We start from the raw sequence: 25,603 nt of genomic DNA, 5'->3' as shown, positions 1-25,603 counted from the left end.
ACGGGGCGCCCCAGGTGGTGAGGGTAGATAGCAATAAATCTGCCACGCTGATCCTCAACACTAGAGCCCCTCAGGGGTGCGTGTTCAGTCCTCCTGTACTCCCTGTTCACCACGACTGCGTGGCCAGGTACGACTCCAACACCATCATTAAGTTTGCAGACGACACAACAGTGGTAGGCCTGAACACCGACAACAACGAGACAGCCTATAAGGAGTGCTCAGAGACCTGGCAGAGTGGTGCCAGAATAACAACTTATCCCTCAACGTAACCAAGACCAAGGAGATGATTGTGGACTACAGGAAAAGGAGGACCGGACACGCCCCCTTCTCATCGACGGGCTGTATTGGAGTAGGTTGAGAGCTTCAATTTCCTTGGTGTCCACATCACCAACAAACTAGAGTGGTCCAAAACACACCAGACAATCGTAGAGAGGGCACGACAAAGGCTTTTCCCCTCAGGAAACAAAAAGATTTTGGCATGGGTCCTGAGATCCTCAAAAGGTTCTACAGCTGCAACATCGAGAGCATCCTGACTCGTGTATCGCTGCTGTCGGCACTGCTCAGCCTCCGACCGCAAAGGCACTACAGAGGGAAGTGCGTACAGCCCAGTACATCACCGGGCTAAGCTGCCTGCCATCCAGGACCTCTATACCAGGCGGTGTCAGAGGAAGGACCTAAAAATTGTCAAAGACCCCCACGCACCCAGTCATAGACTGTTTCTCTTTCTCTCTATTATCGCATGACAATCGGTACCGGAGCACCAAGTCTAGGACAAAAGGCTTCTCAACAGTTTACCCCCAAGCCATAAGACTCCTGAACAGGTAATCAAATGGCTACCCGGACAATTTGCATTGTGTCCCCCCCTCTTTACACTGCTGCTACTCTCTGTTTACCATATATGCACAGTCACTTTAATTATACATTCATGTACATACTACCTCAATTATCATGCCCCTCTTCAAAGGGGGGACACTCTTGACCCAAACTGCTACGACCTATATCTATCCTACCCTGCCTTTCTAAGTGCTTTGAAAGCCAAGTCAACAAACAGATTACCGACCATTTGAATCCCACCATACCTTCTCCGTTATGCAATCTGTTCAGAGCTGGTCATGGGTGCACCTCAGCCACGCTCAAGGTCCTAAACGATATCTTAACCGCCACCGATAAGAAACAATACTGTGCAGCCGTATTCATTGACCTGGCCAAGGCTTTCGACTCTGTCAATCCCCACATCCTCATCAGCAGACTCGACAGCCTTGGTTCTCAAATGATATGCCTTGCCTGGTTCCCCAACTACTTCTCGATAGAGTTCAGTGTGTCAAATCGGAGGGTCTGTTGTCCGGGCCTCTGGCAGTCTCTATGGGGGTGCCACAGGGTTCAATTCTTGGACGACTCTCTTTCTCTGTATACATCAATGATGTCGTTCTTGCTGCTGGTGAGTCTCTGATCCACCTCTACGCAGACGACACCATTCTGTATACTTCTGGCCCTTCTTTGGACACTGTTAACAACCCTCCAGGCGAGCTTCAATGCCATACAACTCTCCTTCCGTGGCCTCCAATTGCTCTTAAATACAAGTAAAACTAAATGCATTGCTTCAACCGATCACTGCTGTACCTGCCCGCCTGTCCAACATCCACTCTCTGTACGGCTCTGACTTTGAATATGTGGACCACTACAATACCTAGGTGTCTGGTTAGACTGTAAACTCTCCTTCCAGACTCACAACAAACATCTCCAATCCAAAGTTAAATCTAGAATTAGCTTCCTATTCGTCAGGAAGTCCAGGATCCAGTTGCAGAGGGAGTTGTTTAGTCCCAGCATCCTTAGCTTAGTGATGAGCTTTGAGGTTACTATGGTGTTGAACACTGAGCTGTAGTCAATGAATAGCATTKTCACATAGGTGATCYTTTTGTCCAGGTGGGAAAGGGCAGTGTGGAGTGCAATAGAGATTGCATCATCTGTGGATCTGTTTGGGCGGTATGCAATGTGTAGTGGGTCTAGGGTTTCTKKRATAATGGTGTTGATGTGAGCCATGACCATCCTTTCCTCAGATGTGACATCTTTTAATCCAGAAATATTTCAGCTGCAATTGATTCATCACTATAAAAGAGACACAGTCCACTTTCTTCACATGAAGAATTTTTGGTTCTTGCTCGTTATTCACTACCACCAGACCTTCAGAGATATTCATTCTTTCTACCCTTTTGACCGCCTCTGCATAGGAGACTCAACTGCCCTGAGTTTGGCAACCTCAGTCTCTTTCACCCTATTCAGGTATTCCAAGAATGTCGCCTCATGTTCTCCACTACAGTTACAACACCTTGCTCCTTGACCATTCTCTTTTGCTACACATTCAGAAACCCCTTCAAAGTGATCTTTCTCACATCTCGGTCTTCTTCTTTTTGGAGACACTTTCTACATGTCCAAACATTTTTAAACGATGACATTGCAAAGACCTGGATATAAAAGCTCTGACTGGATAGGACATAGTTCAYTGGGGTCAGGTGGGACTCCACATCAAAAACACAAGAACAGATTAACTCTTCTCTTTCCTGCCGTTAACCAAACAATTCATCCTACGTTCATTGACCACTCCAGGAATATTCTTCAGTACATCAATGTCAATTTTCTTTCGAGACTCCAGAAATTACTTCCTTGACAGGTGCCCTTTTCTGTAGCTCAAAACATGCATAGCATAATCATAAACTGGCCTGAGACCCAACAATTCTTTTTTTACAATTTTTGTGATCTTCACCAACTTTACTTTACCCAAAGCTTTCATATTTTCAACGGATTCACCAAGTTTGGCACCAATACTCCCAGAAAATGTAGTCGTACCAGATATATGATGGGGTATTATCAACACTAGTTTGTTTTCCCCCTTCAGTTTAGCTTCTTTTACCATTCTTTTGTACAAAAGTCCTTTCTTCCTCACTTCCACCGCTATCCGATTCAAGTTCCACATCCTCTTCCCGCCATCTTCTCCGTCATTTGTTACAGTAGCTAGCTAACTATTTCGACACTTAATTAATGTGTAACAGAGTGTAGGTGCCTCGTGCATTACGGTAATCATATCATGTGATTTGGAAGTGTGAGCTTTGGTCCATTTGAATTAATTGTTTGCATGCTCTGATTGGTTGCATGTATGACAAGAATGCACCTCCACCTGTTTCMTATGGTCCATATCCTGTTCTGTAATCTGCAGAGAGAAAGGACAGAGTTGCTTCTGTCTCCAAGTCCCACGGTTAGAATTGAAATTAGAATAACTTTATTTTATACAGTATTTTATTTAATTCTTCAAAATGATGTTCATAAACAGTTGACAAATCTATCCAGTCTGTGTGTTTGTATTAATGTGTTAGCTGTAAGTATCCTGAGTACAACRTGTTTGGCTGTGTGGACTTGGAGACAGCTAGGTACGAAACGTGGTGATGCATTCAAATTATGTTTGACTCACATTTCCGTTWAAAAAATCCAAACAGTCCCTTTACAAGTCAGAATGTTGAGTAAACTTCATTTGAACCTACTCTGCCGATTGTCTGTGGTTTTGGTCGAAATTCTAGACAAAATATCCACAGGAAAGTGTTATTAACACGACATGAAAACGCATCTCTCTGTGTGTGATAATYAAGATTTGTTTGCTCGTGACCAAAGGCGCATGCACAAGACGGAAGTACAGGCGACGCATGCATGTAACCGAAGTCTGCATGTGTTTACATGGTTTTGACCATGTGCCAGGTGATATAAATTTAAACGGCAGTACCGGCGCTCTAAATGTTGGGTGAACAATACTTTCCTGTGGATATTTTGTCTCAAATTTCAGGACMAACCGGTAGAGTAAGTTCAAATGTAATGTTATTAAATATTCTGGGTTGTATGGAAAACTTTGACAATTTTGCATTGCTGTTTTAGACTATATCAAGTATTGGTATAAAAGTATATTTATTAGGCAGGAGACAGCTAGCAAGTACCCAGTTCATGCCTTTTTTTGACGCAGCCTTATTGTAATTTGTGTTTTATTAGACTGCCACCTGAGATCCTAATGAAGATCCTGTGGAACCTGGATGCCTCTTCTCTCTACTGCATTGGCTATGTCAACAAGCTATTATATAAGCTGGCCAAAAACAAGTAAGGATACTTTATATCCGGAGGCAGTAGGACTCTTCTCCACTATCTAGCGACCCTATTCAATCACATAATAGCTGAATATGTTGTCTAATTGTCTTGCAGTGCAATGTGGCGTAAAATGTATTCTGCAAAATATGGGGAGAGTAAGAACTTGAAGGCCAAGCGCATGGACGAGGTTCAGTATAATTTCAATTGAATAACACTTTTAATTATCCCACTAGGGACAAAGTGGAGGGCAAGCTTGCAAAGCAGTGTGAATTCAAATACAAGAAGCAGATACAAACATGCACAGCATACATATTACACACTACTATTTTACTTTACAACATGAAATATTTACATACCCAATCTACACTGAGTGTACAAAACATTAGGAACACCTTCCTAACATTGAGTTGCACCCCCCTTTGCCCTCAGAACAGCCCGATTCGTAGGGGCATGGACTCTACAAGGTGTCGAAAGCGTTCTACAAGGGTGCTGGCCCATGTTGACTCCAATGCTTCCCACAGTAGTGTCAAGTTGGCTGGATGTCCTTTGGGTGGTGGACCATTCTTGATACACACGGGAAACTGTTGAGTGWGAAAAACCCAGCAGCATGGCACTTCTTGACACACTCAATCCGGTGCGCCTATCAGCTACCACCATACCTTGTTCAAATATTTTGTCTTGCCCATTCACCCTCTGAATGGCACACATACACAATCCATGTCTCAATTGTCTCAAGACTTAAAACTATTTMTTTAACCTGTCTCCTCCCCTTCATCTACACTGATTTGAAGTGGATTTAACAAGTGATATCAATAAGGGATCATAGCTTTCACCTTGATTCTACCTGCTTTCACCTGGAAACTACCTGCCCTCCACAGAACACCTACAACACCCGATCACGGGAAGCCAAAAAATATCATCAAGGACAATAACCACCCGAGCCACTGCCTGTTCACCCCGCTTCCATCCAGAAGGCGAGGTCAGTACAGGTGCATCAAAGCTGGGACCGAGAGATTGAAAAACAGCTTATATCTCAAGGCCATCAGACTGTTAAACAGCCATCACTAGCACAGGGAGGCGGCTGCCTGCCTACACACTTGATATCATTGGCCACTTTAATAAATGGAACACTAGCCACTTTAAGAATGTTTACATATCTCAYATTACTCATCTCATATGTATATACTGTATACTGTATCCTACACTATCTATTGCATCTTGCTGTCGCTCTTGCTGCTGGTGAGTCTCTGATCCACCTCTACGCAAACAACACCATTCTGTATACTTCTGGCCCTTCTTTGGACACTGTGTTAACTACCCTCCAGGCGAGCTTCAATGCCATTCAATGCCACAGGTTTCCAAGATGGCGTAGCGGTCAGACGTCCTTTGTCCTTGTCTTGTCCCGTGTATATATGTTTTGTGTCTTTTTGTATATATTTTTTCTAAAGACTCAACTTCAAAACACTCTCCTGCAACCCGCTTCACCAAATGTGGTGCAGATCTGTTTTTTTCCCAAAAGTATTATTCACCTCGTATCCGAAATCCACAACAGAAGCTAGCCAGAAGTTAGCCAGCTCACTAGCTAACGTTAGTATTCAGCTAACCACGGCTAGCGGTCATCAGCTATCCTTTAGCTCGGAAAGCTTTCGCCAGTTTTGTACAACGCGACTCAGACCAGAGCATACCGGACCTATTTTCTCTCCATATCCCCGGATTTCTACCGCAAGCTCTGGACATTTACATCTGGATCTCGCAGCTAACTAGCCGCTATCCGAGTGACTATTGGCTAACGTCGATTCTGGAGCAAACACCAATTATCCCGGAGCTAGCCAGCTGAAGAGTTCCATCAGCCACTCCTGGGCTACAATCACCTATCCTGACCCGTTTTACTGCCGATGCGGAGCCCCACCGGGCCTTAACGTCGGTATTCCAGTCGTGATCTGCCCGAGGGAGTTATTCAACTGGCCCCTCCATCGCGACGTAACCTGAACGCCCATCTGCTAACTGCGGCCCGCTAATCGTTAGCTGTCTTGAGCATATTGGCTGCTATCTGAACAGGTCTATCGAACAATCTTCTTGGGCCACTATAACTATAACTATTTTGACAATTGGATTGGTCCCCTCTACCACACGGAACCCACTAATCTACCGACGGAAACGCACAGGTTGGCTAAAAACAGACCTCCATCTTCTGCTAGCTTGCTACCCATGGCTCGGCTAGCTGTCTGAATCGCCGTGACCCCAACCAATCTCACTGCTCACTGGACCCTTATGATCACTCGGCTAAGCATGCCTCTCCTTAATGTCAATATGCCTTGTCCATTGCTGTTCTGGTTAGTGTTTATTGGCTTATTTCACTGTAGAGCCTCTAGCCCTGCTCATTATACCTTATCCAACCCTTCAGTTCCACCACCCACACATGCGAGGACATCACCTGGTTTCAATGATGTTTCTAGAGACAATATCGCTTTCATCATCACTCAATGCCTAGGTTTACCTCCACTGTATTCACATCCTACCATACCTTTGTCTGTACACTATACCTTGCATCTATTTTATCGCCCCCAGAAACCTGCTCCTTTTACTCTTTGTTCCGGATGTCCTAGACGTCCAATTCTCATGGCTTTTAGCCGTACCCTTATTCTACTCCTCTGTTCCTCTGGCGATGTAGAGGTGAATCCAGGCCCTGCAGTGCTTAGCTCCACTCCTATTCCCAGGCGCTCTCTTTTGATGACTTCTGTAACTGTAAAAGCCTTGGTTTCATGCATGTTAACATTAGAAGCCTCCTCCCTAAGTTTGTTTTATTCACTGCTTTAGCACACTCTGCCAACCCGAATGTCTTAGCCGTGTCTGAATCCTGGCTTAGGAAGACCACCAATAACTCTGAAATCTCCATCCCTAACTACAACATTTTCAGACAAGATAGAACGGCCAAAGGGGGCGGTGTTGCAATCTACTGCAGAGATCGCCTGCAGGTTCTGTCCTACTATCCAGGTCTGTACCCAAACAATTTGAATTTCTACTTTTAAAAATCCACCTCTCTAAAAACAANTATTGACTGTATGTTAGTTTTACTCCATGTGTAACTCTGTGTTGTTATATGTGTCGAACTGCTTTGCTTTATCTTGGCCAGGTCGCAGTTGTAAATGAGAACTTGTTCTCAACTTCCCTACCTGGTTAAATAAATGTAAAAATTAAAAGAATCTTAGCCTCTCACTGCTCATCCATATATTCTTATCACATTCCTTTACTAGATTGTGTGTATTAGGTTTTGTTGTGGAATTTGTTTGATTAGGTTTTGTTGTGGAATTGTTGATATTAGTTAGCATATAACAGTGAACCTTTTTTGTGGGATACACATAAGGCAATTCTAGGTCTTGTGGCATATTTTGGTTAAACTATCCCAAATTCAATGGAATTGTAACCCTCTGCATGCACAGTGCATTCTTCCATCACATGTACAGCTGATTCTCAAGATCTTGCACACTAATGAGATGTTATTGAGTCCACACTACTACACTGTCTGAGCCATTGGACTACATGCTTTTTGCTAAGTTTTGATTACAATACTGGGTCGGGTGAATATATTTTATATGACATACATGATTTTTTGTGAACTAGTAAATAGTAGCCGACAGCAAAGTGTGTTTTAAATCATTTATAACTTGTTAACAATTTCTGCTAGTTAGTTTTTGCTAACATGTGGGTTTTTAGCTTGCTTGAGCATGCTAACTTAGGAGTCTTAATTCATCTGTTTYCATACATGTTTCAATTTAAAACATGTATCTTACAAAGGAGTTGTTTAGTCTAACTGCTTAACTATTTATCTGTACATGGAATTGTATTATTTTATGTTTTTCTAATCTTTACAGGAAAATGCTAAGGGCACTATTCACTGCAGCTAATGTAGAAGGAAAAGCTGTGCACATTTGTAAATACTGTGCCAAATCATATGTGAAGAATGCAACAAAGATGCAGAATCATCTGGCCAAGTGCATAATGTTTGCCCTGCGCTCACAATCAACTTCTGACAAAAGTCCCTCTACTTCTATTCGAGGGGAAAATGATGACTCAGACACCTTATTGATASCAATAGCTCATGGTCCTCAGACGTTCTTTTGACTCAATGGAGGAACATAGAGAAATACTGATGAATGTCTTGCTCGAGCTGTGTATGCAACTGGTTCACCTCTGATGCTCACAGGCAATGTGTATTGGAAGAGATTTCTGAATTCTCTTCGCCCAGCATACACCCCTCCAACCAGTCATGCTTTATCTACTMATTTGCTGGATGCAGAGTTCAAGTGAAGGTCAAGCAAATCATAGAGAAAGCAGACTGTTGCAATCATCTCTGATGGGTGGTCGAATGTTCGTGGGTAAAGAATAATCATCATCTCCACCCCTCAACCAGTATTCTACAAGAGCAGATACAAGGGACAACAGACACACCGGCCTCTACATTGCAGATGAGCTGAAGGCAGTCATCAATGACCTTKGACCACAGAAGGTATTTGCACTGGTGACAGACAATGCTACGAACATGAWGGCTGCTTGGTCTAAAGTGGAGGAGTCCTACCCTCACATCACACCCAKTGGCTGTGCTACTCATGCATTGAATCTGCTCCTCAAGGACATTATGGCACTGAAAACAATGGATACACTCTACAAAAGAGCCAAGGAAATGCTTAGGTATGTGAAGGGTCAAGTTATAGCTGCAATCTACCTCACCAAGCAAAGTGAGAAGAATAAGAGCACCACATTGAAGCTACCCAGCAACACCTGTTGGGGTGTTTGAGTCTCCTGAAGGGGAAGGAGTCTCTCAAAGAAATGGCCATATCAGTCTGCCGATATGGACAGCCCCATCAAGAGGATCCTCCTGGATGATGTATTTTGGGAGAGAGTGGTAAGCAGTCTGAAACTCCTGAAACCTATAGCAGTAGCCATTGCACGGATTAAGGGAGACAATGCCATCCTGTCTGATGTTCAGACTCCGCTTGCATATGTAAGAGAAGAAATCGTTCCTGCCCTGACCACTTCACTAGTGCTCCAAGCAGAGGAAACTGCAGTTCTGAAATGCATCAAAAAGCGTGAAGACTTCTGCCTGAAGCCCATATACGCCGCAGCGTACATGTTGGACCCCAARTATGCWGGCAAGAGCATCCTGTCAGGTGCAGAGATCAACAAGGCCTATGGTGTCATCACTACCGTGTCTCGCCACCTTGKCCTGGATGAGGGCAAGGTTCTTGACAGTCTGGCGAAGTACACTTCCAAGCAAGGGCTTTGGGATGGAGATGCAATATGGCAGTTGTGCCAACATATCTCATCAGCCACCTGGTGGAAGGGACTTTGTGGATCTAAGACTTATTCCTCTGTTGCCTCCATCATCATCCTCCAAATCCCACCAGCATCAGCTGCCTCAGACTGYAACTGGTCCTTGTTTGGGAACACGCAACAAGCTGACCAATACTAGGGTTGAAAAATTGGTGGCCGTCCGGGCAAATKTGAGTTTTTTTKAGCCTGACAACGAGCCATCCTCAACAAGATTGGAAAGTGACAGTGAAGACGAGGCCTCAGAGTCTGATGTTCAAGAGGTGGACATTGAGGAAGTTCAGGGASAAGACATGGAAGCCTGAGAGGAAGACAACCAACTCTTAGTTTCTAGWTTATCATTTTACAGATGTATGTTGAAAATGTTTTTGGGAGATGCGATGGATCATTGGGGATCATTCAATATTGCCTTTTATTTTGTTGTTCAGTGAAATCCTCCCATGTGAAGAGTCAACTMATTTAATTAAAGTTCAATTCGTAACTACATTTTTTATTTTATTTTCCATTTGGAAGGATTTAATCATTTGCTATGACGTCTACTTATGATAAGGTAAAAGGTTTATGTTTCTGATATTGTAAATATATCCAATGCAAAAACCATCTACATTTAAATGGTATTAATATTAATTTGCGTATATTCCCATTAATTCCCATATATTCCTGTTAATTCCCACGGAAAGTTTCCACCTCAGAATATTCCCCAAAATGTGCAACCCTAGTATGTGACCAATAAAAWTTKATTTGATTCACCTGATCAGTCTATGTCATGGAAAGAGCAGGTGTTCCTAATGTTTTGTACACACAGTGTATATACATAATACAGCAGTTTTTTTTATTTTCTTCAATGTATTGAGTATGTGAATGGTTCATGATTTAGTATGTAAGTGAATACTGTATGCTTGTATGTACTAATATAGCATTATGAACCAAATGTTTTATCATGTGTCTGCTCCTCCATTCAGGTTGTGGAGAAGCTGAGTGTGATGAAAGTTCAGGAGAGACCAGAGGGCTACTGGAGAAGGCTGTACCTTAGGACCGTAGCTGGCTACAACCACACCAAGTGGTTGAAGGAGCTGAGAACCATCAATCCCTTCACAGGCCTTCCCAGCCACACAGAGAGAGTCCTCAGGTTAGATTCTGTACTGGCTCTGTAGCTGAGGCTACACTGTAGGTACAGAAACAAACAGACTCCAATACAAGTATTGTCAGAACATACTATTTGAAACTCACGGGCCAGAATGCCTTGTTACAATATGTCATGTTTGGGCTATGCAATACCTTTGTTAAAGGTCCAATGCAGCCGTTTTTATCTCAATATCAAATAATTTCTGGCTAACGATTGAAGTACTGTAAAACTTATTTTAATCGCAGTCTCAAATAGCCACCTGTCCCTTTTAATAGCTGGCCAACAGCACGCTTTAGCAAATACACGCCTGGGTCTAAATTAATTGTTTACGAGGTTACCATTGAATTACCATGAATTGTTTACAAGGTTTAATGTTTTTATTTGTTACATTAAATAATTCAGTAATGACTAATTAAGGCAATCATCCATTTTTATCGCCAGTATGAAGCTGCTAACCATTTGGCTGCTTGAAAAAGAAAAGGAGAGCCGCACACTAACCTAATATCCAACGTCTTCATCAGGGTATAATGACAAACACTGCGGGACACTAGTTTATATAGTGTCWWAGGACRCGTGTCTGTAATCATGGCCAGGTGTGGCCTGATATCATTGGTTAATTCTCAGATATAAAAATAACATACAAAAAACATGAATGGATAGCATACGATCATAGATACAATTTGGCTACATAGGCCTACAAACTTTTACAATGAATGGCTTCAGATCAAAGTCTACGTTGAGACCGAAGGGAGCAAGGGTCTTTAAATTAAAGATCCAGACAGCCTCTCGTTTARCAATAAATTGTCGAGGTCACCCCCTCCTAGGGAGGGTGACATGTTCGATGCCGATATAACGTAGGGACGAAATCAGTGGTTTGCTTCCAAAAAGTGGGCCGCAACTGGGTAAATCRAGTTTTGCACCTAATGATTCGTACTTATAATTTGCGCTCGCCCACATAATTTTTATAAGATAAATAACTGCCTTAGTGGAGCATGTGATAACACCTTTGATTGGGATCTGTTTCCCTGTTTGGGGGTGTTTTGAAGGATCTACATTTGTAAGTGCCATTGCATTGTACCAGCCATTACACTTGTAGTTTCCAGCCATTGGCTGCTAACAGCTGAGAACTCCTAGCTAACTATCAAGCACAAAAAGAGTCTACTTCGGGAGTACAGACCATAGATTATGGTACACACCCCCAGACATCAGCTGATTGCCCTCTAGTGGCGAAAGTAAATCTTTTTTGTTGTTGTCACATACACATGTTTAGCAGATGTTATTGCGGGTGTAGCGAAATGCACAGTGAAAGARGAAAATAATTATCCTGTCAAGGAAAAGTTTTCCCGAAATAGAGGAATATTAAGACAAAATAAATGTCACACAAGCTAGGTTTCCATCCAATTGGTGACAGATTTTCATGCGAATATCCTAAAATCCACATAAAGAAAATATGCGCATTTTYCCACCAGTGGTGTGTTTCAGGTTGTGGGTAAAAATCAGTGTGTGATGTCCTAGTGCACCCACAATGTACTTTTTCATTTTCATGGACTGAATAAAATTCTAAAGTTCAATGTGTTTCCATCGCATTTTCATCTCTACCGATAGGTTTGTCGCAAATGTGCCTACTCTAGTCTTACGTGCGCTCTAGCCAACAGCTCGCAGATACAGTCTACATGATGAGATTATTATTATTATGGATAAGAGGGAGAATATTTGTATTTGTCAAACGGTAGTCAAGCATCGATCATCATGTCACCAGAATAAGACCCTCAATATTTATTGGAAAGGAGCATCAAGCTCATCACCTTGCACTTTCACCACCCTGTGAAGTTCATCACTTATTTAATCTGTAGCCTAATATACTGCATGGTTTCCTGAGTTGTAATGGGAAGACCACACACCATATCGTCGCGTGACTCCAAGTTTACTTCAATATGATGGCTGTTATATYAATATTTGCGCATAAAGGTTTTTCCACCTTCATTTGGTGACATTATTAATTGTACAGACACAAAAAGATCCCACCATGTCAAGTTATCAAATTATCTGTCTGCATTTCAATCACATCTTTCTGGATTTGTTTTTCTACGATATGTAACTGTGGTTGTAAATGTGGTTACAGTGTGTAAATGATAACACATTAGTGCAGGAAATTAAGAAATGTATTAAAATGGTGGAAGTGAATGCTGGAATTAAACAATTAAAGATGCACTATGCAGAAATCGCACCGCTATTTCCTGGTTGCAAAAAAATCTAATAGTTTGCCTAATTTCTGTTTGTGACAAAACAAGGAAGTATAGTGTWGAATCATTGTACCATCTAAACCACTGAAATATATTTTCCATAACCAAATATGTTGTATTTTCAGCTGTTTGAAGCTGGTGTACAAAATCGAAAGTAAAACTAAACTTAAACATAGAAGCAAACAAAATACTTTCTTTCAATGAGAAATGTGTTATAGATCTATGTGAATTTGGTCAGGTCACCCAAAAAGTTACATATTGCAGCTTTAACTATGCAAATGAGCAAAAGCTGTGTGATTTAAGAAAATAGAAGCCTGTCTCTATTAATCGCCTCTTGTGTAGAGTGATTTAAGCAAATAAACGCCAAGGCTTTAAGGGAAGTTTAACGGTACCTTACTGTGATTGCTTTAAAAAAACATTTGCTTAGGCTTTGCTTAGGCTTAGCAAAGAGTGATTTCTCAAGCAAACATTTTGCTAGGACTGTCTGGGAGTGTTTTGAGTGAGGAGGGGAAAATTGAAAACTAGCTGTTATTGGCAGAGCGGTTTGGAATTGTCTTTGTTATTGGTATTAACTAATTTACTGCATCACCAGGMATGCCAAAACTCCATCCCTCCAAAACAGGCTGCAATTTCAGGCAGTCTTTTTAAACAGCTCTTACAAAATAGGGGCATTATCATAATTTTCACAACTTCACAGGATTATTCAACCTCAAAGTATGGAAATATGTATAAAACACAAAGAAAAATCACAGTTTTGACTGCACTGGGCCTTTAAGAACTTATTACACATCAACCAGTTATTTGGCTACTATTTTCTATGCCTGCACCGACCGATATGACATTTTTGGCCAATACAGATATCCRATATTTTCCTTGCCAAAAAACAACAACATTTTAGCGGCCTTTTAAGCATTCTAGTACAGTTAAATAGTTAAAACACAAACATGGACGCAGCGGTCAAAGGCACTGCATACAGTGCAAGAGGCGTCACTACAGTCCCTGGTTCGAATCCAGGCTGTATCACATCCGGCCGTGAATWGGGCGATGCACAATTGGTCCAGCGTCGTCTGGGTTTGGCCTGTGTAGGCCGTCATTGTAAATAAGAATTTGTTCTTAACTTGAATCTGCTCCTCAAGGACATTATGGCACTGAAAACACCACACTGACCAAAARGTTATTTTGTTGGTATTTACGTATGTCCACATTACCAGTAAAACATAATCAAAACCTATTTCTTTCACTTACTTGCTGTGCTGTTTCGTTGTTCATTTGTTCAGTCGTTTCTCATACTATGGAATGCCGTTTGGGTCTGCTATTTAAATAAGCTTGTTGACCAATCAAGACCTGAATATGACTGCACTTCACATAATATTTTAACGCGTTCATAAATGTTTTRCGTAGTTATTACATTATCACTCGTATTTCATATGTCAYAACGATTCATCGATATGTATGCTATGATGCTGGTAAAGTTGATTCGCGCACCTACAGTGCTGGTCATTTAAAAAAAAAAGCTAGCTAGCTCATGGATGCAAAGAATGTTCTTCCCCCAAAACATAGCAAAACAACAATCTGTTTCAGTRGCTATAGTTAGCTAGCTAATTATATAGCTAGGTGTCTTCATCTAAAATAACCCTAATTTATAAGACAGTTCTTATTTTATTAATGGTGGTCAGACCCATCTATGTGAAGCTGGCCACAATAAGGATTAGCCACAATAATGGACTTTGCGGTTAGCCTTCAAAATAAAAGTGTGTTATTGACAGTGACCCAAATGAATACAAATAGTCGAATTATGCCATAATTGAATAGATCATGCTAACGAGGTTGGAATGTTATATAAAATCAACAAAAKACATTTTGTTAATTTGACAAAAATCAGTTGAAATCACACTGGATGTATTATACTTTAGAATTGCATTGGGGGCATACTTATTTCACTATTTCACCTATGGATTGTGGATCAATGACATGGGGTATCAGTCTACTCCRTGACACCCAGAGAACATTAGCCTCGTAGCTCTTATTGCGGGACTCTGAAACAACTGTGAATTTAGCCGCATTTATTGTCAACCTATGTGTATTGAACACTATTCCCGAGGAARAGCAATACTGCGTGGATGTTTTGGAGTCTGTTAACTCTGAGGAAGACGTTGGAAAACAATATTGTGGGTRTTGAGTAGACTGTTACCMCATTTCATTGCTTCACRTTCCAACCTTGTTTAACATTATCTAGTCACATTATAGCATGATTCCACCAAATGTAACCTTCTGCATCTCTTTCACAGAGGTACTTTTATTTTGAAGGCAAACCGCAAATTCCGCTATTGTGCCTACTCCTTATCTTGGCTAGCTTCACAACACATAACCCGGTCTTGTCGAGCATCACTAGCCAGATGAAGCTAGCTGGCTGCTTATAACATTAGCTTTGGGCAACAGGGTTAAGTAGCTGGCTAGCTATTTATTTTCATGAACTGAAGTTCAATTTCAATAGGTGAACAACAAGTGGCTACCTAGCTAATACTTACAAGGATTCCTAAATCATGGCTAAGAATACTGAAATGACTGCAGTTTCTACTGGTCATTGTTTTCAAGCTGGTTGTATTGGTGCTAGCTAGGTACCAAGCTAAAGCTAGCTACCCCAGAAGTTGCAGTCGAACAAATAATGCTTTATTACCAATGCGGTATTGTAAACACATTGTTCGTGGCCAGTGTTTGCTTGTTTGCAGACTTTTTTTGTACGGCTTTGACAGTGCTACTGACAGTAGTGGTGGCGCTTGGCTTGCACGTGCAAATTCATGACACACAACATTCTATAATAGAACTGTGTTATTTGACAACATAGGGCAACATGTGTACCGGTGCTCGACCAGTCGGCGAAAGCCAACATCTCCCACGACAGAGAACGTCTGATTGTCAAGGGCAATGAGTTGTCTCGCTGAATTTGTTTTACTCTATCAAATAACTGCTCGACTTGAKGACTGCTCGATCCACACTGCAGACATTGTGGGCTAGGTTAGGAATGCTGTGTTGCACGTGTAGCGCAAAATTTTACATGCAGTTATTTCGTAATGTACCTACGTGTATATAGGTATGCACGTCAGCTTTGACATCGGTTTTGCGCATCTGCTTTAAACTAGACATCGGGCCGATACTGATGTTGACATTTTTAGCTAATATCGGCCGATTCCAATATGTTCACAGATTTTATATCGCGCATCCCTAGTATTTACAAAGCTATAACACCGTGGGATTTCCAGGCTTCATTCAGCGCTGTCAAGGTAATCTCATATTCTCTCTGCCAAATTAAAAACGGTGTATTTTGAAGCGCTTCCCTGTTATTCGGGGTTCATGTTAAAGCATGGGGGATTAGGGTTGTGCCAAATAGTCAGACAAACGAGTAAAGGTATTTTTGGGTGCCAGCATGCGTCTTTCAATCAAGTGCGAGGTGCTACGTGGACTAAATAGGCAAACTAGGCAGTTGAGTTGTTTGTAAAGAGAAGGGCGGGCTGTACATTGATCCTGCTGCTTTGATTGGATAGAGCGAAGGTGTATTTCTCAGTTCACTCACTTCTCTTCATAACTTCACCTGAATCCGATCACTTCTCACTTGTTTCGGTCTGATCATTTAGATTGCTGCTGCCTCGTGTTAGCCTGCTGCTATGATAAATCAAATGGCGAGGACGTTTGCTAGCCTGCCAAGCTATCAATGTGCATAATATCTAACAAGCGGGTAGGGAAAAAATTTGAACTGCACAGGCTGACTAAGTGACAGCAAGCTTGTCTGCCCACTGCAAGTTTWGGACATAGACATCCCTCTGCTGCTCCTAATCTGCAGTTTTTCGGTCTATAAACATGCAGGGAGATAGGTATTTTGACAACATTTATTTCGGTATTTTGACCATCTATTTAGGCATATCCAATCTGACTATCAACTGTCAATTTACGGATCCAATTACGAATATAACTATGGCCATGTCGGCACACCCCTAATGGAGATGATATGAGCCTCCAGAATATAAAACGCCTTGGTCGTTCCACCTCAAAAAGCACAAGAAAGAGGATTTCGACTCCCACCATCTCAGATTGTTCTGAAATTGTTCCTGCAACATTATTTAGTTGAAATATAATTTGATCTGAGAAATTACGATAAATGATTGCATCCAGATTGGCCATAATCAATAAATATATAGTACCTAACATCAGATTTGGACCAAACWTTTTTTCTAACAATGAGTAAGACATGAAGAATCCAAAGACATAGTCAAAAGCCACCCAGGGACCCGCCCCACACCAATCCCACCCCAACAATAACTATACAGTATCAGTTCTCTATAACGTGTAGTATGGAGTTGCGGTTCTGCGTATTGTTTCTTCATCCTRTGTAATGTATTCTCAGTTTATTTAGTCCTCTATTCAGAGAAATGTGTCATTGAAGTTGTCACATCCTACATCCTGATATTACCAGATTTTGACCGCTAGATGGTGCTGTTTCAATTTGGGTGCAATCAATTAGCTTAATTTCTCAGAKATCAAATTATATTTCAACAAAATGTTGTAGGAATRCTAATCTTATCTGTTTCTAACTACAGAAACGTTTTCAGAACAATCTTTGATCAATCCGCTTCCGTTTGTTTTTGTCCTCTGTTAATGACCTCWCTTATTAAAGCGCAGGGAGGGAGTTTCTGTCTGAATTGCGATCCGTGCTATGGGGAATACCGATTAAAAACACACAGGGGTGAAAGCTCACTTAGCATTTCCTGTGCTGTTTTAAGCTCTGTTTTTTTTTTAAACCTTTGATTAGAAGCAACGCTGGCACTCAGTCTCTGAGTTCCATGGCAGTGGCTGCGGCATATGGAGAAATAATTGTGTTTCTGTTTAAATAAATGACTTGAACCCCCACCCCTCCCTACATCCCCACCTGCCCAGACTACTACCTCTGGAGACCTGTGGTTTCTTGCCATGCAGGAGGTTGCGATTTACCCAGGTAATGATAATTTCATATGACAACAGTCAGACGAACAAAACAACACAGAGTCAATGGAATTCTCCCAGGGCTCCCCAGGGCTTCCTGGCTGTTCGGGTTCTTCGTTTTATTCTGTTATTTAATTTATGTTGGATGATGGGGCTGCTGCCAGCAGACACAGGATGCATCATCATGTGGGGGTATCCCTGGGCTGTGTTTGTCGAAAGAACTGGGTCAGAAATGTATCCTAATACATGCGATTTAATTTCAGCTATCTGCAAGTCATTTCGGTTTTAGTGGGTCATTGTCAATGCTGTGATTTCAATAGCCAAAAACACATTGGTTGATTTCTTCCTTCAAATGCTTTATTGAACAATGAGGGTAGAATGGGAATTTATCTGGCTTACATTGTATGGGCTCAGTCACAAACAGTTTACAGAAAGATAGATATGTTTTCCATTAAGTAATGCTGACATAGTCAGAACAATGTATACAGAAACAGTCATCATAATTTGACACATTTTAGAAATCATATCATTGTTGTAGTACTCGAGTCCAAGATTCGGACTTGACTCGGATCCATGTCACGATTTYCATGACTCGTGATTCGACTCAGACTCGACCAGTGATGGCTTGGACTCAGACTCAACCAGTAGTGACTTTGTTGTCAGAAAGTCTCTCTCCCTTGCATTTTTCAACATTATGGCTACAACAGCAAATGTCAGATGGCTACTGAATTAGCTGTTCAAAACAGTCATTTATCCAACTTTCTACGTTACAAAATGTAGCTTTGACTACTAACACGGAACTGATGACTCGAGCATAAAGGACTCGGACTTGGACTGGAATGCTAGGGACTCGGACTCGAGATTTARTGACTTGACACTGAATCATGCTTTGTATATTCTATTATGTACATACTGTATTTCTCATAACTTTTTATTGATTTTTTCCTTCTAATTTTTTATTATTTGTTATGTTTGGACTTCTCTATTTGATTCTTGATTGATATTGTACTGCATTGTTGAGGAGRAGGGTTAGCAAGTAAGCATTTCACTGCACGATGTGCACGTGACCAATAAACTTTGATTTGGCTACATACCCTATTGAAAACTACTAAARTGTATGAAAACCATGTCAGTATCACTTCATTAAATTGTTCTCCTCTCTTGTCCTCTGTTTCAGAGAGCAGCGTGTGGCCTGGGAGATCACAGTGTGTGACAGGTCGGTCTGTGAGGGGACTTTTGAGCAGAGCCACACCTACTACAGTGACTCGTCAGTGACATTGTGCTGGACCAACGGTTCATGGCCCGCCTTCCACCAACTCTCTACCGTACAGCTTCACGGTGTCAAGAGAGTTCCCCTCAAATGTCCCAGCGCCATCAAGTGAGTTTGCTTTCTTTCCCTCCTCACCATTTCTTTCTTGTTCCCYCCATCTCCTACCACCCATCCTTATAGCCATCCAATATCAAATCATATTTAGGAGGTTTTGGTCCTTTGAGTGAAAAGAGCTCTTGCCCTCTCCCCTCCCCCCTCTGTCACCTCCACCCTTCAGGCCAGGCTGGAGGTCTCTGATGGCTCAGTTGGATATTGACACCATCTCTAAGAGCAGCCAGGTGATTGGTGGAGACAGACTGGTCAAGTTGGTGCTGCTGTCGCCAGGCATCGTCATCGGCATCTGGAGGGTAGGCCAACATTCACAGTATGTGCTGATGATGAGTTGATCTGTTGCTGATAATGATGGAAGAGGAGAACGATAATGAGGGTGATAATGATGGTATTGGTCTATTCCCCAATGATGATGAGGATAATTCGGAGGGGAAGGAAGATATTGAATAATGATGGTGTTTCTCTATTCCCTGATGATAATAATTATGATGATGATCAGGAAGAGGATGATAATTAGGAGGGGATTAATTTGATCTTAATGATTGAATAATGATGACGTCTATTCCCCGTTTCTCACCACAGGGCCACTCGTCCATAGCCTTTGTGATGGCCACCTTCCACTACCACAGGCTGTTGGAAAGGAGTCTCCTGGGCTCATCTGTTTGGTATGCAGCACCTGGCTTCCCCCGCCCCCACCCGGGTCCAGGCCAGCCGCAACTCTCTGTATTCACCTTTTTCCATAGCTTTATTACCCACAGATGGCCCGCTGGCTGTTTCAAAGTGTCTTTGAAGACCAATGTCCCYTAACATGACTAAGGGTCAGATTCTTTGTTCCACTATTTAACCCGGAGTTATACATTATTCATATATTATTTTTGCTGCTTATTTGTTAAGTACATTAGTCTGTTAGTTTCTATATAATGCTTGTGTTRTTGTTTACATTATGGCAGTTCCCATTGCCAAGTGCACTCTAGGCACTCTACTCTCAAACTCTTGAGAGTCAAGAAAATAGTTAATTTCAGTATTTAACATCTATAAACCAATTTGAGTTCAGCTGTTGACAATGGTAAACTAATGGCACACAATCAGTCACTTCTTCTGGCCCTCAAATGTACGCTTAGGGCCAATGTCAATAACATGCATGACAGTCTCTCCTGGCACAGAGTGGAGGMGAGATTGACTGCATCACTGCTTTGTAAGAAGTATTGACGTGAGGAATGTACCGAATTGTCTGTTCAGTCAGTTAACACACAGCTCAAAAACCCATACATACTCCACAAGACATGCAATCAGGGGTCTCTTCACAGTCCCCAAGTCAGAACAGAGGCTGGGAAACCCACGATACTGTATAGAGCAAAGTAACTCAAGGCAAGAAATAAAATACATTGGAAATAAAACATATAAAATAACAACTCAAGGAACAATGCGGACTGTGAAGAGACACACACACTCCCATTATTATTATTATTATTATTATTTGAAATGTTGTTTTATATTTCTGTTGCTGTTCTTTTTTATTAGTGGTCTGTATTTTGTCATGTTTTGTGTGGAACCCAGGGAGAATAGCTGCTGCTTCAACAGCTAATGGGGATCCGAATAAAATAAGAAATGTCTAAGATGATTTGTGCCGACTGCACACTGCCTCTAGTTGGTTCTGTGGGTTGATGTGACAGAGCTGTAGACTTGCAGATGGCGTGCTAACTCCCTCTCCTGGTGACAGGTGGGAATGGTCCTATAGGCCTCTGTTTTACATTAATTCTCGGTCTGTGTCTCTGTCTCTCATCTCTCTATCACTTTTTCTCCCAGCCCATACACCATTCCAGAGAACAGGCCTCTTTTTGACGACGTGGACCCAAACTACGGTCTCCATGGTTACACGCTACACATTACCCTCCACAACACTGTGACGGAGATCATGTCTGGCCACTTCCCTCAGCTCTTCTGCCGGAAAGGTTAATTAACCACTGTCCACAGGTTAGGGTTATCATGGTCTCGCGTGGCCGTTCTTCCAAATCTCGTCTCATTGACTCGTCTATTGGAAGTCTGGCGAGCTTAAGTGTTGTATTTTGCATTTGAACGGAAGCGCTGGTGTTCATTTTCCATCTAGACACTGTACTCTACCCCTTTGTAGCTTCTTACTRAGGAGAACTTCCCCAAGCGTTCAAACAGAAGGTGAGAAGCCTGGGTTCCTGAGGAGAATGATAGAGTTGGGTTGTTTTTAGCTTAGTGACACTGTTTAATATCAAGTCTGTACTGAAACTTCCTACAGTACTGTGTGCCCTCGCTCGAGTTACTGAGTCAAGTCTTCATTCCTCTGCCTTGTAGTTGCTCTACACAGCTACTTGACCTTAGKCTGTTGGGCATTAATGCCTCAAACACCGACATGCGTCTAACAMTAGCTAACTCCTCTCCCGGTTTCCATCCCATGATTCCCATCTCATCCCAGGGAAAATGTTTAGGGGGCATCTCGGCACATTAGTTCCTACAGGCAGAGATAATGTGGCTTAACGATGTCTTGATGTGGTCCTTGTGGTTATCCAGGTCAGATCAATGAAGGTTTCATCCAGCTGAATGCCATCATCAGGAGTAACCAGTCTCGGCAGACCCCTCTCTCTGCCAGGGTCAGCCTGCCCTGGAGGTCTGATGCTCTGGAGGGGACTGTGAAGGTACAGGAAAGGAACACTGACTCACTTGTTTAGTTTACAGCAACCACCTGTTATAAGGCCTACCTAACGTTGACATAGCAATGAAATAACAGATGGCATAAACCATCATCACTTATTTTTAGCTAAAGCAGCATTTGTCTGTGTTTTTCTCTCTTCTCTCCTCTGTGTGTAGAACTGCTGCATGATGAGCCTGACTCTGCTGGATGAGTCCCAGATACCCTTCTGGTGTGTCAGCACGCCTGTCTCCATGGTGCTGGCCAATGAGGAGCCTTTCTCCTATGACTATGACTACCAGGGCCAGCACTTCCTGATCAAGTACCAGGATGCAGAGGGAAAGGTGTGTTTTTAGCTTTATTCAACTTTCAGTTATTGACTTTTGTTTCTCTACCAAAGTGAATAATAATTATAATAATGTATGTATTATATTATTTCATATGATTGTGTGTAGGTACAGATGGACGTGGTGCTGCTGGAGGAACAGAGACAGTTCTTCCTTATTAATCTGGTTGTCTACATCAGCACAGTCAAAGTCAACCAGCACTTTGGCAGAGCCTACTAAGGCTACTGTTTAGGGGGTACTGTAAGTTTGTACTATATGATCTCTGCCTAGTTTTTTTTAGGTACATTTCCCTATGCCTAGAGCTGTTGCGGTGACCATATTACCGCCACACCGGCGGTCACGATTCATGAGGGCAGTCAAATTCCACGTGACTGTTTAGTCACGGTAATTAGGCTTCTCCAAGCTCTGATGCTGCTGATGGTCATTAGTAGCCTACCAAACTTGCTAACTGCCTGGTACTCAGCATTCTATTGTMTCTCTAATCACTCTGACATCAATGCAAATATATTCGAAAAKCTAATCAAACACTTCATGAGAGCCCATCARTTCATGTTACGCAACATTTCTATAGGCTATGCAATTGTGGGAGAAAACAGCTATTAAAAAGAGGAGGATCCCATCAGCTTTCTATAAGCTAGGCCTACTATATTTATTTCTCAACTTTCTTAATATTAAGCACATTGCTTAAATTGAAAATAAACCACGGGRAAAAGCGTCCTCCTTTCGCTATTTAAGTGCATAGATAACATGTATTTTTTCCTGCTGCCGTTTCGATACAGGTGCATGATAATGGTCCATTCTAAATCAAAACAAATGTCACACACATATTATTTAGTATATGTAAAGACAAGATTAAATCAAGAATAGTCCGATGAGTGACAATATTAGCCTATCACTTGTRAATTCTAAATGATCACTTGTGAATGATGCCCCCTATGTTCGAATCATAGTCGCACACCCCATGTAGCCTAGCCTATAGGCCTGTATGTTTTAATAAGGTTTGTATCACAACTAAAGTTGCCAAATAACTTCTTAAAATTAAGCACATTAATCCGCTTTACAAGGGGTGTAGAGCCTAACTGGCATATATAAGCAGCGYGTGAATTTCAAGTTTGGGGAAGATAATTCTCACCATAAAAATGCACCTTTACTATRAAAACATTACATTCMTAACTGCATTTGTGGTCACTTTTGATAATGGTGTTTTCCGCTAATGGAACATTTGCGCTTATAGCCTACTACCATGTGCGCATTGCTGCACATATAATGTGAAGAAATAGCCTAAATGTTTATCAACATTTTAAGCTAAAAGTGCTGATCTGTTGCGTCAGCCACATTGCATAAAAATATTTTTGGGATGTTAGTGGTTGTATTAATTTKGGATCTATCACATCCCTCAACTGTCCCAGACTATGTTTGGAATATTTATTTATTGCACAGAATAGAATAGGTCGACTTTTGTACTATGGGGGTGATGGGTTTGGATTTCTAAACTTTGAATATTATTAATCATTAGTTATGCTARAGACATGAGGGGTGCCATAGTCTAGGGTCTACACCAGAAGTTAATGGTTATCTGTAGGAGGAAGGTATATTAAGGTGCAATTAAGCTTGGAATGTACTGAGTGTAGGGAAAACGATCACGTGGCCGGCATTGATAAGGGGAGAGARCCATGAATTRGCAATGAAGGGTGTCCAGGTCAGGTCACGTTAAGGGGGAAGGAACAGTTTATTGCCCRTATCACTTAGTTTCCTGCCTAGCAATACAGATACAATGTTTAGCGAGAAGGAGGAGACTCCACCCAAAGTGGGGTATGTATACCACCACTGGTGGAACCATGTCTTTGTCGGTACAGCTGTTCGATCCTCTRCGATTAATAAACTTAGTTTAAGCTTTCATAGTGTCCGTTGAGTTCTTAYTATGGTAATTAGAACCTAACAGGAGGGTAGATTGACATAGGCTAGTGCTTTTGCTGTCCKTTAGGCCTACTTATCTTGTTGGCTGATGAAAAGTAAATGTGGACAGGTCATCCAATATCTTCAATATGCACCTCGGAATTGGATAAGGACACGYGCAGTTCTGTCCCTAATGTGTCTGCCTTAACTTGTAGCCTGTGAGAAAGACCCAATCACGTGACGGAGAGCCGTATGAGTGAGAGACGCATCGGATTGCGCAGCACACTCAGGGAGAAGGGCACAACGCAACACTCCGGGMYGCAAAMGGCATGGATTCTTTTAGGGTGCATTACGGCCACAAGGGGAATGCCACTGAACTTYGAGGCATTATCAAGTGCTTGTCAAATTGTGAATAAGGGACTATTGGAGTGTGTACAGCCTGCACAAAAAACAGCAGAGCTCATGCCTTTCAAGTGACTTTTTTCAAATCATCATTAGTCTCATCATGAAGAATTACAATGTATTATAAATCAAAACATATAGCCCAACGTTTGTAGAACAACTAAAGTTACATTAGTAACTCTAAATTAAGCATATAGGAGTACCTGTCTTTGTTAACCGCTCAACACAGAATAGACGCATGTGTGCWCTYCCTCAAATCCTTTGGAGAAAATGTCCTTTCTATTTTATTCAGCTTTGTTCAATTGTATTCTTCATAATATAAAATAATGCCACAGAATTATAAGCAAATCTTGTCTGATAAATGAACTAGTGTAACCCACAGCCATTTGGCATAGTCATTTTAAAATGGCTTGTAGGCTATGTGTGGAAGCCAGGAGATGCTAAATGTGTTTATGTTAATTAACGGTCAATTACCGTGAGACCGTCCAGTTGTTTGCTTGACAATCCCCGGTTGACAATTTCATGACAGCCACAGCCCTACCTATGCCCCAAAAGATCCTTAAAAATACTTAATCTGTTATGTGTTTGTGTGTTTCTTGTCCTTTATGGGAGGCACAATGTGACCATTTTTAAATGCAGATGTTTGTCATGGTGACAGCAGATAATATCATAGCCCTGTTGGAACACTTGCTGAATATTTCATGCTAAATTATATTATATTTCAATACAAGTGCCAGACTCCTAAGTTACCATGGTTCAGACATGGAGGGCTCTATTTTAACAAACCCAATGCAATGGTAAATCTAACATGCTGACTAGACCGGCCACATTGCATGTCCAAGCGTTATTTAATTATTTCATCCAAACTGCTTACAAAGATCCAGCAAAAAAAAAGGACCATATGCATTTCAGGTCAAATAACAACCCACTGTTTATTTCCCAGGACAAATTAGCTATCTACAGTAAGCTAGCTAAATGTCCATGAATGTTTTGTGTGTTCCGACCTGTCCCAAAGTTAATAGAGTTGCTTCTCAGTTGGTTTTGGTATTTTAATCTGCATGAATGTGTCTGGTGGGGATAGACAAAAATGGCAAGATGGCAGATGCACGCGTGGGGCCGGTTTGG

The 25,603-nt window shown here is 41.7% G+C and overlaps 1 protein-coding gene across 1 annotated transcript in view; it reads left to right on the top strand.

The window, feature by feature from the left end:
- fbxo15 (F-box protein 15) overlaps nucleotides 1-24,077 on the top strand; it is a 38,839-nt gene extending 14,762 nt beyond the window's left edge. The window contains exons 3-12 of the mRNA XM_023999490.2: nucleotides 4,030-4,134; nucleotides 4,237-4,309; nucleotides 10,413-10,579; nucleotides 18,971-19,171; nucleotides 19,341-19,470; nucleotides 19,757-19,839; nucleotides 20,981-21,126; nucleotides 21,716-21,840; nucleotides 22,013-22,177; nucleotides 22,289-24,077. Of these exons, the coding sequence (XP_023855258.1) occupies nucleotides 4,030-4,134; nucleotides 4,237-4,309; nucleotides 10,413-10,579; nucleotides 18,971-19,171; nucleotides 19,341-19,470; nucleotides 19,757-19,839; nucleotides 20,981-21,126; nucleotides 21,716-21,840; nucleotides 22,013-22,177; nucleotides 22,289-22,399 (1,306 nt within the window). The 3' untranslated portion in view covers nucleotides 22,400-24,077. The remainder of the gene's footprint in view (nucleotides 1-4,029; nucleotides 4,135-4,236; nucleotides 4,310-10,412; nucleotides 10,580-18,970; nucleotides 19,172-19,340; nucleotides 19,471-19,756; nucleotides 19,840-20,980; nucleotides 21,127-21,715; nucleotides 21,841-22,012; nucleotides 22,178-22,288) is intronic.
- Nucleotides 24,078-25,603: the final 1,526 nt, after the last annotated feature.

The sequence above is a fragment of the Salvelinus sp. IW2-2015 genome, linkage group LG14 (assembly GCF_002910315.2).
Source record: "Salvelinus sp. IW2-2015 linkage group LG14, ASM291031v2, whole genome shotgun sequence".
In the NCBI taxonomy this organism is placed as follows: domain Eukaryota; kingdom Metazoa; phylum Chordata; class Actinopteri; order Salmoniformes; family Salmonidae; genus Salvelinus; species Salvelinus sp. IW2-2015.
Note: the sequence above shows the minus strand (reverse complement) of the source record. Positions and strands in the feature narration are given on the sequence as shown.